Genomic DNA, 16,244 nt, shown 5'->3' with positions numbered 1-16,244 from the left:
AGGTTATAGTAACAACGATTTGAATCATTATTTTAATAATACAAACTACGACAAACATGTTTTATATTAAACATTCTTTACCCGTCTCAGTGGAACTGCTCCCTCCATTGCCAACTCCCTTACTGCTAGGTGGACCCCCAGGGCTAGGCAGGGCTGTCTTGGGTGAGGCAGTCCAACCTGGAGAGGCAACAGGCATGGCTGGAGATTTGAGGTGTCCAGGGGAGCCAGATGGTGACCGGAGTCCAAGAGATGAACCCATGACCTGGGGCGACTTCATGGATGTGGTAGAGGGTGTTCCTGCTCCAGAAGCAGCTGGCAGAGGAGGGTGTGGTGGTCCAGTGGGTGGTAGCTGGGTGGGGGATTTCAGGCCTGGGGCAGAAGGAGAGGGCATGAGCGGTGATGGCTCCTGGCTAAGGGAGGGTGACTTGAGCTGGTGAGGCGGGGGCATGGCAGGGGAGCCCATAGGGTTGACATTAATGGAAAGGTCAGAGGGATGGCGTGAACCCAGATCTGCACCCCTCTGGCCAGTGTTTATGGGCATATGGCTTAGCCTTGAAGTGCCGCTAATTTGCGGAGGACCTTGCTGGTCAGGTCCAAACATCTCAGGGCCTGACGGTTGGAGGTAGGGTCCATCCCCTTGTCCACCTGGAAAGGTGCCCTGATTGGGGAACTGAAGAGGTCCATCTGGGCCAGGGATCATTCCTTTGTTAGCACCAACCCGGCCATTTTGCGCAGCCCTTATACGGGAGATGTCCTCGGGGCTCAACATCTCTGCCCCAGGCCCTCCTCTTAGTTTCTGGGCCAACATTTGCTGCTGAAGATTAATGTTCATGCCCATGTTTATATTTAGGTTTCCTCCTAAAGGAGAGTCAACTATGTCTCTCATTAAAGGGCCACCACCCCCACCTGCACCACCAATGGGAGAGCTCATCATGGACCGAGAACTGGGAAAATCCATAGGATCACCACGGGATGGTGGGCCTCCTCCCATACCAGGATTAGGAAAGCCTGGCCCTCCAAGTCCACCTTGTTGCTGTTGCCTAGATAACTGCTCAAGCTCTACCCTGCGGAGCCCTTGTAGCTGACGTTTCTCCATAATACGGAACATCTCCTCCCGTGTTAAGGGTCGGTCCAGATCACCCTGCATGTGCTGAGGTGGTCCACCAGGCCCACCAGGGGGATAGCACCCATGAAATGGACCTCCTCCACCCATATTGGGTGGCATGTCATCCAGCCAGCCCATTCCTGGTCTAGGAGGTCTTTGATGCCCTAGCCCCTCCATTGGTAAAACTGTGCCAGGGCTTCCTGGGTATCCACCACCACCTGGAGGTCCTCGCTGCATCTGCCCAAGAAATCTAGGCCCTCGAGGCCCCTCTTGATGCATGTCCATCATCCTCAAATTCCCTCCCATCCCTCCTCCCATCATAGGCCCTGGTCCCCATTGCTGATCTCCAGGCTTACTGTGATACGGAGGTGGGGGACCCCTCATCATGAGGTGCGGCCCCCCTGCCATGCTTATCTCAGACATCATGCGGAAATGCTGGGGGTGTGTGTGGGGGTTCATCTCCTGCTGCCGACGCTTCTCCTGATAATACTCCTCTTGCAGTTTCCTCCAAGCTATTTGTTCTGGTGTTAGCCCCTCAGGTCCTAGCATAGGCCCCATGTCGAGTCCTGAGGGTGAGGACAGGTGGTGGTGAGGTGGCAAGCCATGGTGTGGACCCATCAGAGGATCATCCATCCCAGGCCCACCAAGGTTCTGCGTTTGTGAAATGATGGATTGCAGAGGTTCCTCATACTTTTTCATTCCTCCCATAGGAGGCATACCAGAAGGCAGGCCACTGTTGGTGCCAGCATTTCCACCACCATTCTCTCCATCCTCCAGACCTCTACTACCATCAGTATTGTTATTGTTATTGACATTGGAGCTGTTGTTTGAGTTGCTGTTAGGACCTCCTGGGTCTCCATGCCCAGCGCCTGCGCCACTGCGCAGAAGCATCCTCTCAATGTCTCTGAGCGTCTGCAGAGAACGCTCACGATGCTCTAGCTGCTCTTTAGACAGTCCATCAGAATTCCCTGGGCCTCCCTGCTGACCATGCTCACCCTGAAGGTGCGTAGACAACACGGTTGGACTGGCTGTGGGCGAGACACCTGCACCAGGATGATTTATAGCGCCTGACCCATCTACAACTCCACATCCTGGAACCCCAGCAGGCTGTGGACCTGTGCTTCCTGGTCCAGATGGGTGAGATGTTGCACTGTTATTGTGACTGGGAGTTCCCCCGGGATGGGCCTGGGTAGTCTCGCTTTCTGGGTGAACTGTGGAAGAGGGAGTACCTCCGCTTGCCAGGTGCCCTCCAACAACCCCGCTGTCAGAGGTTGGCCGAGGTGTACCACTCTGGGATTTGGGTGTGCCCATGGGAGGGGTGCTACTAGAGCTGAGCTGCTCCGGTAGGCTGGGAAGCTTCCCAATGCCAGTGCACTGGCAGAAAGACAGAAAGAAAAAAACATAATAATCAACAAATTTAATAAAATAAACAGTACAAACAACTTTTTACTAGAGGTCAAAACAGATTACTTACACATATTAGCTACAACACAAAGACATTGTGCAAGTAAATTTTCAGCTTCCAGAGACACCCAGAAAACCTTATTTTTCAGTTTCCATACAAACACATTTAAATTCTTTAAAGAAAAACAAGTAATTTTCACTTGACAATCACAGGTGCATCATTCCCATTGAAATTCTCTAAAACAAAAAAGGGAACAAAGCATAAGCACGATGACTTAAATAGATATTTAAACAAATGCAGCCTCCCACGCTGCCACCTGCAAGAGCACATGCATATACATACAAATACTTTCTCCTTCCTTCCTCTTTTAGGAGCACAAACAAAGCCACTTATTCAAATGAGAAACCATAACCATCACACACTCTAATGTTTATTACAGCTACTTGTAAATCCAAAGGTGTGGATGAAAATCAAGTTTGGTATTTGGGTAAAAAATGTCTGCATATGGGCAGATAAGCATCCTACACGACAGCTCAATATCTTCTGTGTTGTGTGCTGTGGCCACCCCGAAAAACAAGAAAAAGTACGACCAGCTGCTCTCCAGGGTGCTGAAGTCACCTCCTCTGGCAGAGGAGATACGTTTTGCAGACACGGCCCACGTAAAAGGAGTTGCTAGAGTTCCTAGGTTGTTTCTAGAAATGCATAACGCTGGATTTCTCAAAATCAAAAAATCACCACTTTGTTTGATCTGAGACCTCTACTTTAGTGTGACTGAGCCACATGGTGTCACACATTTGTCACTGTACGGAGCATCTAGCGGTTCTAAGAGTTCTTTTTAAGCATATATATCCTACATATACAAATATTATATTGTATATCTACAACAGTGTGTTCGCACGTAGTTTGATTTTGTTTTGTTCTTTTGTTGTTTTAAGTATACTGCCTGCTTAAGAATATCACCGGGTATCTGATTAAAAACACTCTCCCCACAAAACATTACTGCATATCTTTAAATTTTAAAAACTTGTTAGAAGTGCCTGGGCCTGTTACAGTTGCTAAGCTACAATTTGGACAGTCAGTATTTAGTGAGGGCTTTAGTAAAAGGTAGGATATTTTACTTTTGAAAGTAGTGGAGTGAAAGTACATGTACTGTGTTACTGCCCACCACTGGTAGTATGTTAAATCACATGCGCTTAAACATAAAAAAATTACTAAGTCAACCAAATGATCAGAAACAGTTCACCTCTTATGCTACTTCATTCCGTTTTTGTTTTCATTCTTGACAATTCAAATGCTTTTCTTATTTTAATACTATTCCTTTAACAATGCAGATAGTCAACTTGCAAGAAATCTTAAAATGCCCTTCCCTATCCATCCCTTTAACTAAGGGAGTACATTTTAGTATGCATATCAGCTAAAAAAAGGACACTCTCAGAAAAAGGTAGTTTACACTAAAGATGTAAAAGACTGAAGTGACTGGTAGACCCAAAAAGGAGGTCTTGTCTAGGGATGCACTGATCAGATCTTTTCTCTCCTGATACTGATTCCAAATTTTAATTAAAATCTGTATACCTCATATAATGTGCTGTTACAATTAAAGAGTTCATACTAAGACATGATATTTCTATTTTAAATAATTTTAGTAACAAAGGATTTTTAAAAAGAGCACATCAGCAAAGTATTTCAAATTCGACTATATTTGACTATATCTTTCTAATTTATTTTAGAGCTACAAAGTCTAACCGATCATTGTAGACAACTTACATTATTTTTTCAAATGACCAAAAAAAAAAGACCTTTAAAATCGCAATTTGTTTAGCCTACATTGAATTGAAAGAAGTGTTCTTCTTTTTGAAATAATTATTTGCTGACTAAAACATGGTCCAAGCTGGATTAGTTTTACCAGCAGAGCTCTGATAATGTAATCTGTGTGTGATTTGATGGGCCTATTCCTATGGAATAAAGGATCTGTGTAACTTCTCAAAATTATCCCAAATAGGCCAAATTGAAATATCATTGCACAGATGTTATTGTCAGTATTATGTACCAGGGGCCAAACAGTAACAACATGTTTTGCAGCTAAATGGCATATAAACTAGCACAGAGTTAGTAAGGTGTTTTGCTAGAGGTGCTTTCAAGATATTTCAATTCCTTCTCTATGTAATTCGGTCATCACCAAAAATCTGAATTTCAGTAGTCTTGTCATGAAATTAAAGATTAAGGAACTGGATCAAATCAAGCTTCAGGTCACATAGAGGCGTATTCTATTACTCAGTTTTGCTATTACATTACAGTGATGTTAATTTGAACAGGACTACTATTACTGAGAGAGCCCCCAGTAATAGTAGTCCTGAATTATAGAAGGTAATTCACTCCGGAATTATTACTTAGCAGACTTGTAATAACTAGAGACACTGCAGATTTGTACTGGATTACAGCACCTGCCCAGGTAAAACTAATCCAGCTCAAACAGAATCTACAAAATGCTTTGTAGAGAAGCACATGGAGCGTTTCACTTTTGCAAAGAAATGCTCGGTTCATCTCTTTAACTCCTTACGTGGCTATAGCTCAACCAGTTTGCATTGAAGTCCCTGTATTTACTGAATAGTGGGCCTCATTCTTCAATATCTTCCTAAATTTTTTCTTAAATTTGTTCTTGAGAAAAAGCCTACATCAGATTCATAGTGTTCTTAAACCTCAGAACTGCTCACACCTTTGTGCGCTTCACTGCGCGTAGACTCTGTTCTCACCTAAGAACAAATCTCAAATAAGAAAACAATAGTGAGTGTCAGAATCTTTGTGAAAATTGTAAGTGGGTTTTAAGAAGAAATTTCTTCTTAAGAGCTGGTGGTGTATGAGGCCCAATAAGCCTTAGTACGTAATAAGACTGGGATTTTAAGGGGTTAAACAAATAAGTTTGCCTGTAATGTGATCGTTAATAATTATTAGCTGTATGTAGAGCATTCAGATCTATTAATAAAAACACAGAGTGAGAATCTGATGTGTATCACAATTTGAAACAACACATTCATTTCAGAGCAACTGTTTCTAAGGGACAGTACTACTGTACTCAGTTGTGCCTGGCCAATACCCAATCCATTTAATAATGTCAGTATCGGTCCACTGTACTGGATCAGTGCAGTACTGCCCAGCACCCTCCTCCACTGAACCAGCACCTCAAGAAAATTAACCTGCATGAATTGTACCTTCAGGGTTTATGTACTGCTTCAACTTGTGCAAAGGTCTTAGAACGCATACAAACCTGGTCCAACTTGGTGCGGGGAACGTTTTGCTGGTGAAACAGGAGGATGGAATCCGTGTGGCCGTGCATCACTGCCTCTGCAGCGCTGTCAGATATACAAACACATGCAGAAGCTCACTCACTTCAACTATCAGTCTATGAACTAGAAAACACACATGCCACTCAGTGCTTTAACAAAACATTTAGAGAATGATGCTATTTAGCTCAAAGAAGAGTCAGCACATGGTTTTAACTCATATTTGCCAATAGTATATTGAAAAGTCACAAAGAAAAAAGCCTCACCTGTTGGCTAGGCTGGTGGTGAAGACGTACACTACTTGCTGAGGGGGATGAGAGGTCAGTTCAGAGCGTAGCCCTGGGCCAAGGCCACACCCTAAACCAGGCCCACCCTGTTCACTGACTGAGCTCACTGCAGAGGGACCTGAGAGAGACTGGCCAGGGCAGGACATCACACGTTCTCCTCAGAAAAAAGAGAGAGAGAGATGGTTGGCACATTCATGGCATAAATAAACAAACAAACAAACAAACAAATAAATAAATAAATGGCGAGGAAAAAAAAAAACACCTATCTACATCACACAGATCAGACAAAGAATGACACAATAGGAAAATGAAGATACCACTGTAATATGCAACAAAATTGCTACTGAACATGTATGATATTATCATTCTTATCAATAATTATTTTTTGTTAATATTAACAAATGAAGTATGAGACATCAATATAAGTGCAAGTTGTGTACTTTGTTTACACAGTTTTATGTTTGAATTGCTGCATGTAAGCTATAACATTCTGACGTTGGTTTCCTTTACTTGTCAGACCAAATTTGCACCCGTGGCTTTACACATAAGAGAAATTATAAAATCTTATATTATGATAAGTATATATATATATATATATATATATATATATATATATATATATATATACACACACACAAAACATTTATATTTTATTGGCTGCATTTACAGCAACTTAAGTCTTTGAGACAAACACATTATATTGCTATTATATTATATTATATTAAAAAGAGATCATGCATGCTTTATCCACCCAGCACAACCTGAAAAACAGCCACTAGGTGGAGCTAAAATCTCACAGATTGACTTCAGGAAGGCTTTGGTCACATGGCCATCGCCTGTTAGCCTGGCTTTTGTGTCATGAAATGATGTATGCAGAGATGCAAAATAGAGTGCTTTATGAAAAGAAGCCTTTTATGCTTCAAGGCCATAGGGCACGTACGAAAAAGAAGGGGCCAAAGAAGACTTGAGAGAGGGGTCAGGTACAGAAATGCAATGAGTACAGCACAAAAGAACCTCCATTGCTTTGGATTATCCATTTATTTGCACTGTGATGCAAAAAAGTGAACCAAAACACCTATGAGATTACTCATTTGGACTGATTTTGGACAGAGTTTTGTGTATGTGTCCGTGTCCACATGTTTCTGCATGTGCAGGAAAGTAGACGATACAACATGCCTCCAGTTGCATGCTGTACTGTACACATATGAGTCAGTGAGAGTGATAACCCCCCTTTGTAGATTTAAACATTTTCTCAGGTTCTACAATGTCATCAATGCATACGCTTCAAAGTAAAGTTTGCTAACTGGTTCGTGGCTTAAACAATTTGTTTAGAACCTTTACATAACATCGAAATTAAACTTTAGAGCTTTGGTTCTGTGAAAAAGTTTGATAACACTTTTTAAAGTTTAAAGAACCCTTCTTGGTACCTTTATTTTAAAAAAGACCATATATACATTTTTCTTCTATTTCTTTCCATCTTGAGGTCCACTTATAATATTTCAGTAAGCTTTTGTCCTTAAACCGGTCATCATTTATTTTTACTTCACCGTTTTGCAACCTTTCTCTATCCGTTACAATTCAACAGGTTGTTTTTGCTACTGTGCCTGTATGTAAATGAACTCTGTTCTGATTGGCTGACCTGGTCTGCCTGGACTGAAACACTTCAAAACCATATGTTTTACAATGTTTAACAATTTTTACAAACTACATCAAATGTTTATTTAAAAAAAGTGAGGAACAATTGTTTTTCCCTTATATGGGTGCTTTAAGAGCATAGACGTTTATGTTCTCCTTCTGCCTAACAGAACTATTGTGTAAGCCAATGAAGGAGCCTAATTATTGTCTTAGACTAGTATTTCTATGAAAATATGAGCCAAAATCCTATCCTGAAATAGCAGCAAACAGGTGAGGAGTAGACACCAACTATGTGCTGATTCAGACCATTCTTAAGCTAGACCCTCGGGCATGGAGAATCTAATGGCCTTGACAACCAAGCCAACAACGAAGAGCCAGCGCCATCCAAGGCTGTCTGGGGATTGCCTTCAGTCACATCACGTCTTCTGTGAAAAGCTGCACTTAAACATACACTAAAGACTGCAGCTGACGGCCATTACGAACATACATTCTACCTCTGCGTGAAAGGAAATAACTTTCCATACCAGAAAGTGGTAGTATTTTGTATTCATGTCATTATGAATCTGCTTAAATGGTGAATCGGTTTGAATGGTCTGCTGAAAACTTGAGCAGATGAGTAGACACCCTGCAGAAAGTGTCTAGCCTTTTTCACACATAAAAATGTGAAGAAAAATCCTTTTGAACAAAATACACTCCACTTCTCACTTCCAAAACTAAAGTAAAAACTCAGCTGTTAAACTGAACTATCACAGAAACATTGTCCTTCTTGGCTGTAATCTAGACGTCACTGTATTACCCAGTTATGTATCAGCTTTTGTTTACACGAGCGGTCCCAGTAATTACCTGGGTACTGAGCTAGGGCTAGCCATGCCAACTTTACCAGAAATAAATACCCAGGCAAAAAAAGCATGTGTGAAAAGGGCTTCACTTGCTGACTTCAATTTCACTTCTCTTGCACTGACTGACTGCACTGCAGAGATGGCTCTCTCACTGCTGGCCCTCATATCATCCTTGATTTCAATATGCACAGTGCCAAAGTTATGTTACACAAACTACAGGGCAGTAGAATTGGTGTGTCATGGCCCTAAAAGAGTCATACCTGATGCTTAAAAGAGTGAAAGTTTCTTTACAAGGTTTTTAAGGTTTAAAAGCTCTTTTAAAGGAGTTAATTACAGGGACAAAACACAGGGAACAAGTATTATTACGATGGGATTAGTTTTTCATGGGGAGGCAGGATAATGTCATTTTTACTGGTGTCATTATTACTAGTGTCAGTAATTTTTATGAACTGCACGCTCCCAGTAAAGATTCTAGTGGCTTTGAACTACTTGGATGGGATTCACTTTACATGGGGAGGTGAGGTATTGTGATTTTACCAAATTTTGGTATAAATTACAGTGATGGGAGTGGTTACTCACTTGATGAATGTACTGTTTTCTGTTACTTCTCTATTTCTACACCAGAACCTTTACTGATGCAGAAACATAAAACATACTGATATGGTGGATTTGGTATGAACTGTAGAGGAATTACAGAAAATAAAAGAACTTTGGGAGAATCAGGTTTAACCCTTAGAAATTAAGGGTTATTACTTTCATTCTGCTACATAGTTATTTAGCATTTCTGGACTTCTTTTAGATTTCTTTCAATAGTCAAGAAATTTTAAAAAATGTGGTAAAAATGTAAAGGATGCTTTTTCCCCCCACGTGGCACTCACAACGATAACTCTTCATCAAATTCAGATCATAATCAAATATCAGCTCTTCCTCTAACAAAGACAATGTGGTATCGATTTAAAGTTCTGCATTAAACCTCTGACAAAACGTTTATGCATGTTTCATTAAGCTATTGAGGGAGAAACTATCTCTTAAGTATCATGAAGGGAATGGAAAAGTAGAGACAAATGAAAGTGCTTAATTAGTTCTCCTCTCTCTTTCTTTCTCTCTCTCTCTCTCTCATACACAAAATAAGAACCAGCTCTCTCTGATATGGAGCATTAGGCACAGTTGTTCCAACATCTGAGGTTGTGGTCACCAACTCCCACTTGCACAAAGTAAGTGAAGCCAACACCAGTATAGTTTGTAGGAGCATGTTGCGCAGCTTTAGGCTACAGGGGGAATAAATGTGATAGTATCTTGATGTGGGTTTTCCTGTGCCCTCTGGGAGCTGTCATTCCTGTTTGCTTATATATTCAAATAGCACACACACAAAGACTACTAGGATTGTAATGAGCGTGTATTTAAATTTAAACTAGACACAGTTCACCAAGACCAGTGTTTCTCACTCCTGGTCCTGGAGTACTACTGCTCCTGCTAGCATACTGAGTACTATATACTGCATACTGCACCAGTATATACAGTATACTGCATGCTACTCTTATTCAGTAGTTATACAGTGTAGTATCCAATATGCAACAAAAGCTGTACTGTACTACAGGATAGGGCATGACTACACTGCCAATATCAGGGGCTGAGCCAGTCAGACCCATCTCAAGAAACTCCCCATTTTCTTTAGGCCTCCGATCACTGTTTAGAACCAATCTTCAGCTCTGTGGAGCTCTTTAGCAGTGTGTTTGTGGTTATATGTTGGCCAGAAAATGTGCCTGGATGACTTTTAAAAGACACTCAGACACCATGACAGAGCGGAGAGCTTTTTTCTACACAGAAATAAACTTTTAAAAATGTCAGTTTTGGGGATTCGTCTGTGTGGTAAACCTGCGTGGTTTCCCAAGACAACTATGTTTTCCTACATTTGCTAAAAGGAGTCATTTCACATTCATTACATTTGTAGTTGGTAATATGAGCTAGTTTGACTGAATAATAAGCAGTGTCACTGAAAATGCTGACGCTCTGTGGATTTTTCAGCTAAGACCAACTTTATTAAGCTACTGTTTTAACCAATCTTATCTATACAATAAGTTAACCCCTTAAAATCTCAGGCTTATTACATACTAAGGCTTATTATTCAGTAAGTAAATAGACTACATTGAAAACTAGCTGAGTTATTCTTAGGTTATAGAATTGTGTAGTAAAATTTTGCACCTGCCGGTAAGTCCTCATCACTTAAGGCGTTCTTTCTTAAATGTATGAAGTAAGCAAACCCACCTTAAGATCAGCAGGGAAAACTGATGGGGCTTCAGTGTTGCACTGACTGCAGAGCAGGACAAACGATTTCCTTTCATTTTATTTATGCAGTGGCGTAACTAACTGTGTGTGGGTGTGAGAACTCACTGTGTGTAGCGGCAGGGGGTTTCTCCTCCTCTTCCTCACTCTCGGGCCCCGAGCACCACTCATCTCCACTATAGGGCTGCTTCTTCTCCAGCACACACCGACGCTTACTGCGCATCACGCCCTCTACTGGACACCACCGACAAAACAAACAAAATCAAACCCCCATGCTTTAAAGCTCGCACACAGTAGACCTCAGGAAGCACAGTCTGAAACAGAAACTAAGTGCACACTAGCACTGTATTACAGTATTATTGTAGACAGACAATAACAGTGCAGTTTTATTTAAACCTGTATGAGCAGTGTGTTTATGCAATAGACTGTGAACAGCCCAAGGGTATTAAAGGGGAACTGACTAATTTTTGCATAATTCAATCACAGAGATGTAAGTCATTCAGAGTGGTTGGATGTGAAATATTGCATTGCCGAGAAACTTGCTGACTCAGATTTCTTCACAATTGTGGTGACAGGAACCAGGGGTCACAATGCCTACCATATTAAAACAGCCATTTTATTTACTATACAAAATGACCAACATGTGTCTGAGTTTTTATATGCAATGTAGATAAAAGGGACACACAATTATATCAGTTTCACATCAGCATTAGGATATTTGCTTTAAAAAAGTATTGTCACTGGGCAAATATTTAGATTTGACTGATATTTCATAATAATATTTGATGGCTTATCCATTATTTATCATTATGGAAGAGCAGAATGTTAAGATGATGCTAGGCTACTATGCTAAACACCTGCACTGTATCCATTTTACAGCATTTTAGAATTATGAAATACTTTAAACGTCTGGTTCCAATCATCACTCTTGTGAACAATAACTCGTTTCTCTAGAATGACACATTTCACATCAAACCACTCAATGTCTTTGTTTACATCCTAACAATTTAAATATGCAGACATTTTGAAAAATCTGTGGAATCACATCCCACATACAGCATATTTGTTAGTATGGCAGTGATTATGTTGCAAGCTCTACTCTCAACTGAAAGTAACCAATCCAGACATCCATTTAGGGCACTTCCGAAACATGTGTATGGCCAATCATGCTCATTTCTTCATGTTCAATTCAGAAAATTCAGATAATCATTTCTTCCTGGACAAAATTTATAAAAAGTAGTTTTCAGTTGTAATATATGCATTTATAACAAAAGAAAAATCACCATTACTTTTTAGTAAATGTACAAAACAAGATCAAATTGAACACATTTCATAGATTATATTGATAACTTCCAATATAAATATGCAGGCATCTGGTCTTGCTCATGTCCAAATATGTCCTAATGGGGTGTAACAAACATGGCACTGGAGTGGGAAGGTGCTCCAGACTGTTTGTGAGACACTTACAGAGGTGGCGTGAGGAGAAAAACATCTTTAAATAACTCACAACCTTGAATACCAGACAAAATATGAGACAGAGACAAAGACAGAGAGAGAGAGTAAGGGAGGGAGAGAGACAGAGACAGAGACAGAGAGAGAGAGGTTAGCTTGTGGTGTCACTAGCCTGTGCACGCAGTGTCGGCAGTGAGCAGAGATAAAGAGCTGACCTTTTCTGCATCCTCTTTTGTTCCCAGCAGACATCAGTTTACGTAAACGAGTGAGTCAGCTCTTGCGCTCTCCCTCTCTCCCTCTCTCTCTCTCTCTCTCTTTCTCTCTCTCTCTCTCACACACACACACACACACACACACACACACACACAAACACACACAGGCTTTAATCATTGGCCCTGTCCAGGTGTGGGGGTAGAGTGGTTTGAAGTGGCAGGGTGACTTGCATTTCATTTGAATGTGTTTCTGTTTGTTTTTCTACAGGGTGAGAGAGAGAGGGAGACAGAGGCGGAGGGGAGACAGAGAGTGTGCAAGAGAAAAAGAGTGAGACAGAGAGAGAGAGAGAGATGCAGGGAGTTGTAAAGCAAAATAGTCCCCAAAGAAAACATATTTTTCTGATTCACCACTACTTTATCATTCTCCTTTGAAAGGAAAACGTAGTCCAAGATTAAGCTTAATCCTTGTCTGGGAAACCAATCCTAAATGTTCTAAATGTTTACTCTTTTTGTTTAAAGAAGCAATACAGATTCGGCAATACTGTAACCGGTCATGCCAATAAAGCTTACTGAACACAATGGAACTGAAACAACTTCTAAAGAATTTCCAAACTTAAAACCAACTAGTTACAGCTGTGTCCTCCCAACAAAAGGTTCCCGAAGGTGTCACTGATACTATGACACCCTTCAAAGAAACACAAGCATCCACCCAAACACACTTTAGCTGCAAATTGCGCTCTGATGGGCATCTAAAATGACTAGAGAAGATTAGACATAAAATAATCCACCTGCCTTAGGATGGGGAAAGTCAAAGAAAAATAAGTGAATAACCACCATCAGTACATAATGCTTAAAAGACAGGAGAAATCAAGCTCCACTCTTGCTTCAGATATGAAATAATCCACAACTTTCTGTCCATCTTTACAATGAGACAACTCAAAACTATGGGTCTGAAAGGATGTGTAGCTGTCAAAAAGCTATAGAAAAGTAAAAAGACAAAAAAAAAGAAAATTTGCACTCAAAGACTGAAACTGGATATCCAAAATCAGTCAAGCACGGTGGCAGATCAATGCAAGTAGTGATGTATAACATCATCTGGACTGGTGATTTGTTTTTGATTGACAGCATCATGAAATGCCAATAAATTGTAATACATATTGCAATATCCCTTGAAAAATGTTTGAGTGGGAAGAGATTTATTTTACCCTAAACACACTGCTGAGAAGATCAAATAAAGAAGCTCCTGGTGTTCTCAGAACAAAGGGCTGCCTACTCCAGAGTCCAGAAATCAACAGCACTGAATGTTTTAGGCATACTTGGATCACAAGAAGCAGAAAATGACAAAACCCTGAGGGTGACATGCCATATAAATAAAAATAATGCGTGGCCACGCCTTATTAATGCGTGGGATCGAGATCCTAATGAGTGACCATGACTTAGTAAGGTGTGGGAATGAGACCACACATTTGGATCTCGTTCCCACACCTTACTAAGTCATGGCCATGGAGGTATGTAAAAAATATTGAATTTAAAAATTTTACTGAAATTAAACTGAGAGTAAGCCTCCTGAAAAGAATGGTAGCTGTAATAAATGCAAAGGGTGGACACATTAAATACTGAAATATTTGATATTATATTTAGTTGTTGAAACCTCTGTGTAATTTTCTGTTAAATATATGTGTTGCTGGCATCAAATTCAAAATAGGTCTAAGTAACATTTCTCAGTTCCAACATTTGACAAGTTGTCTTTGTACTATTTTTAATTAAACATGGGGTTTAAATGATTTGAAGATTGTTGCATTCTGTTTTATTTTGATTTTGCACAGCGCTCAACTTTTTCGGAAACAGGCTTATACTTTTCCCTTATGTTTGAAAATTTGTTGAAAGAAAGGGTGATCTCTGGCTTCTGCACAGTACTGTATACAAATCTGTGATTGAGTGCCTACTTGTTTGTTGCAATAGAAACCACAACCACTTAAACCTCTAAAAGTCAGTTTCTCAGACATGAATTAAGCCTTGTACTGGACTACACAGCATTCTGAATGGATATTCCCTATTGAAAAGGAAATGTAGTCCAGGACTAGGCTTAATTGTATTGTTACTAAATACGGTCTTGCCAAAAACGCCTGGAGAGAGAGAGAGAGTGAGAGAGAGAGAGAGAGAGTGAGTGAGTGTCTTTCATTCAAAAGACTGCCTTTCTAGCCTTCACACTCTCTGTCTTCCTCTTTACACCTCTGACTTGCTATCTCCTACCTGCCACCTTTCATTCTGTTATGGAGCCAAAGAATAATGTGCTGTGTATGAAAGTATGTATGTGTGTGCAGGTGTGTACACAAGCAGCTTCAATGCTATTACAGGAAGATGAATCATTTTCACAAAATTACATTATTGTAAGTCATTTCCCACTGATCTCACTCTCTCTCTCATGCGCTCTCATAAGCACAAGCATGCTAAACAGAGCACCCAGCAAATGCAAATAGAACAAGAATAGCACAATGAAACAAACAAATGCAAATCGGAAAGTGAAACGCCGCACAGACACATGGGCATAAAATGCACATACAGAGCACTTGTAGAGCCGCCTACACTTGAGTGAAAAGAAAAGCACACCCACAGGCTTGAGGAAGAGCAGATCTGTACTCTCTTCATAGATCAGGCACACACTGTTCAGATGAAGCGAGTGAGTAGGAGTGTGTGTGTGTTTGTGAGAGACAAACTGACATACAGGAACTTGATGCACTATGTCAGTCTCCCTTCCTGTCCCTCTACCCACTCTCTTCTGTATCCTGTCCTGTACACTCTCCCTGATCGCAACTACTCTAGGTTGCTAGAACTGTCATGATTACTTGAGTAAACAAAAATGATTTAGCATCAATAGCTAAACATAATATCAAAGTTTGTCCACTTTTTGATTGACTGATTCTTTTCAGGAGTCTTGCTTTCAGTTTTTCTAAGACATAAGTTGTTTGCATTTTTTGCTTCTTACTATCTGAGTAAACCCAAACACATTCAATAATGTTGATGTCTGGACTCTGGGATGGCCATGCCATTGTTCTGAGAATACCGCTAGTTTTTTTTGCTCGATTTGCAAATGTTTATATGTATAGTCCATTTGCTTTTTTCTCGGGAGGTGTGTCTTGACAGCTACACCTCCAAAGTTCAGTCCGAGAAGTTGGTTGCTTTTTTTCCTTCTCACAATCCAAGTAATCCCAAGCACATTCAATGATGTCGAGGTCTGTGTTCTGTCTAGTTTTGGTGTGCTGCTGTAAATTTTCTTGTTTATTGTCTATTTTCTTTCCTCAGTAACAGCTTCTTGACAGCTACACATCTCTTCAGACCCATAGTGATGAGATGAGATAAGATGATCTGATGCAAGAGTGGAAGGCTGGATTTAGTGCTGTTTATGTGATGGTGACAATTTTGGTGGTCTACTAGGTCTTGCATGGTTGTTAAGAGTTCCATTTTCTCTTTATCTTTCAAGAATTTTTTGAACTCCAGTTGTCGAAATGCTTTTGCTTGTCTTCCACTTCTTTATGCAAATGGCCATTTTGACAGGAAATTAAATAAATGAAGAGTGATCTCTGGCTTTTGAACAGTACTGTGTAAGCTATCAAAGTTAACGTGTTGATGTTTAGCATTATAAATGATTAACACTTCATTTCTGACATATTTTCGTAGTGTGCTAGCTAAAGCCCAGCTGCTAGCATACTGCATATTGCTATGATAAAATCCATGATTATAGGCCTCT

General features: G+C 40.5%; 1 protein-coding gene across 7 annotated transcripts in view; it reads right to left on the bottom strand.

The window, feature by feature from the left end:
- Positions 1-16,244, bottom strand: part of bcl9l (bcl9 like) — a 68,207-nt gene that overhangs the window by 3,364 nt on the left and 48,599 nt on the right. For 4 of the 7 annotated variants that reach the window (XM_036561676.1, XM_036561674.1, XM_036561677.1 and 1 more), the window contains exons 4-7: positions 10,941-11,066; positions 6,055-6,232; positions 5,773-5,857; positions 82-2,479 (exon numbers count right to left, since the gene is read on the bottom strand). In XM_036561676.1, coding sequence (XP_036417569.1) covers positions 82-2,479; positions 5,773-5,857; positions 6,055-6,232; positions 10,941-11,066 — 2,787 coding nt within the window. Of the gene's footprint in view, positions 1-81; positions 2,480-5,772; positions 5,858-6,054; positions 6,233-10,940; positions 11,067-12,499; positions 12,773-16,244 lie in introns of those variants that run through there. The other 3 variants (XM_036561680.1, XM_036561678.1, XM_036561679.1) reach the window with 3 other exon arrangements.

This window comes from Colossoma macropomum, unplaced genomic scaffold, assembly GCF_904425465.1.
Source record: "Colossoma macropomum unplaced genomic scaffold, Colossoma_macropomum, whole genome shotgun sequence".
Taxonomy (NCBI): Eukaryota; Metazoa; Chordata; class Actinopteri; order Characiformes; family Serrasalmidae; genus Colossoma; species Colossoma macropomum.
This window is presented reverse-complemented; position numbering and strand designations above follow the sequence as displayed.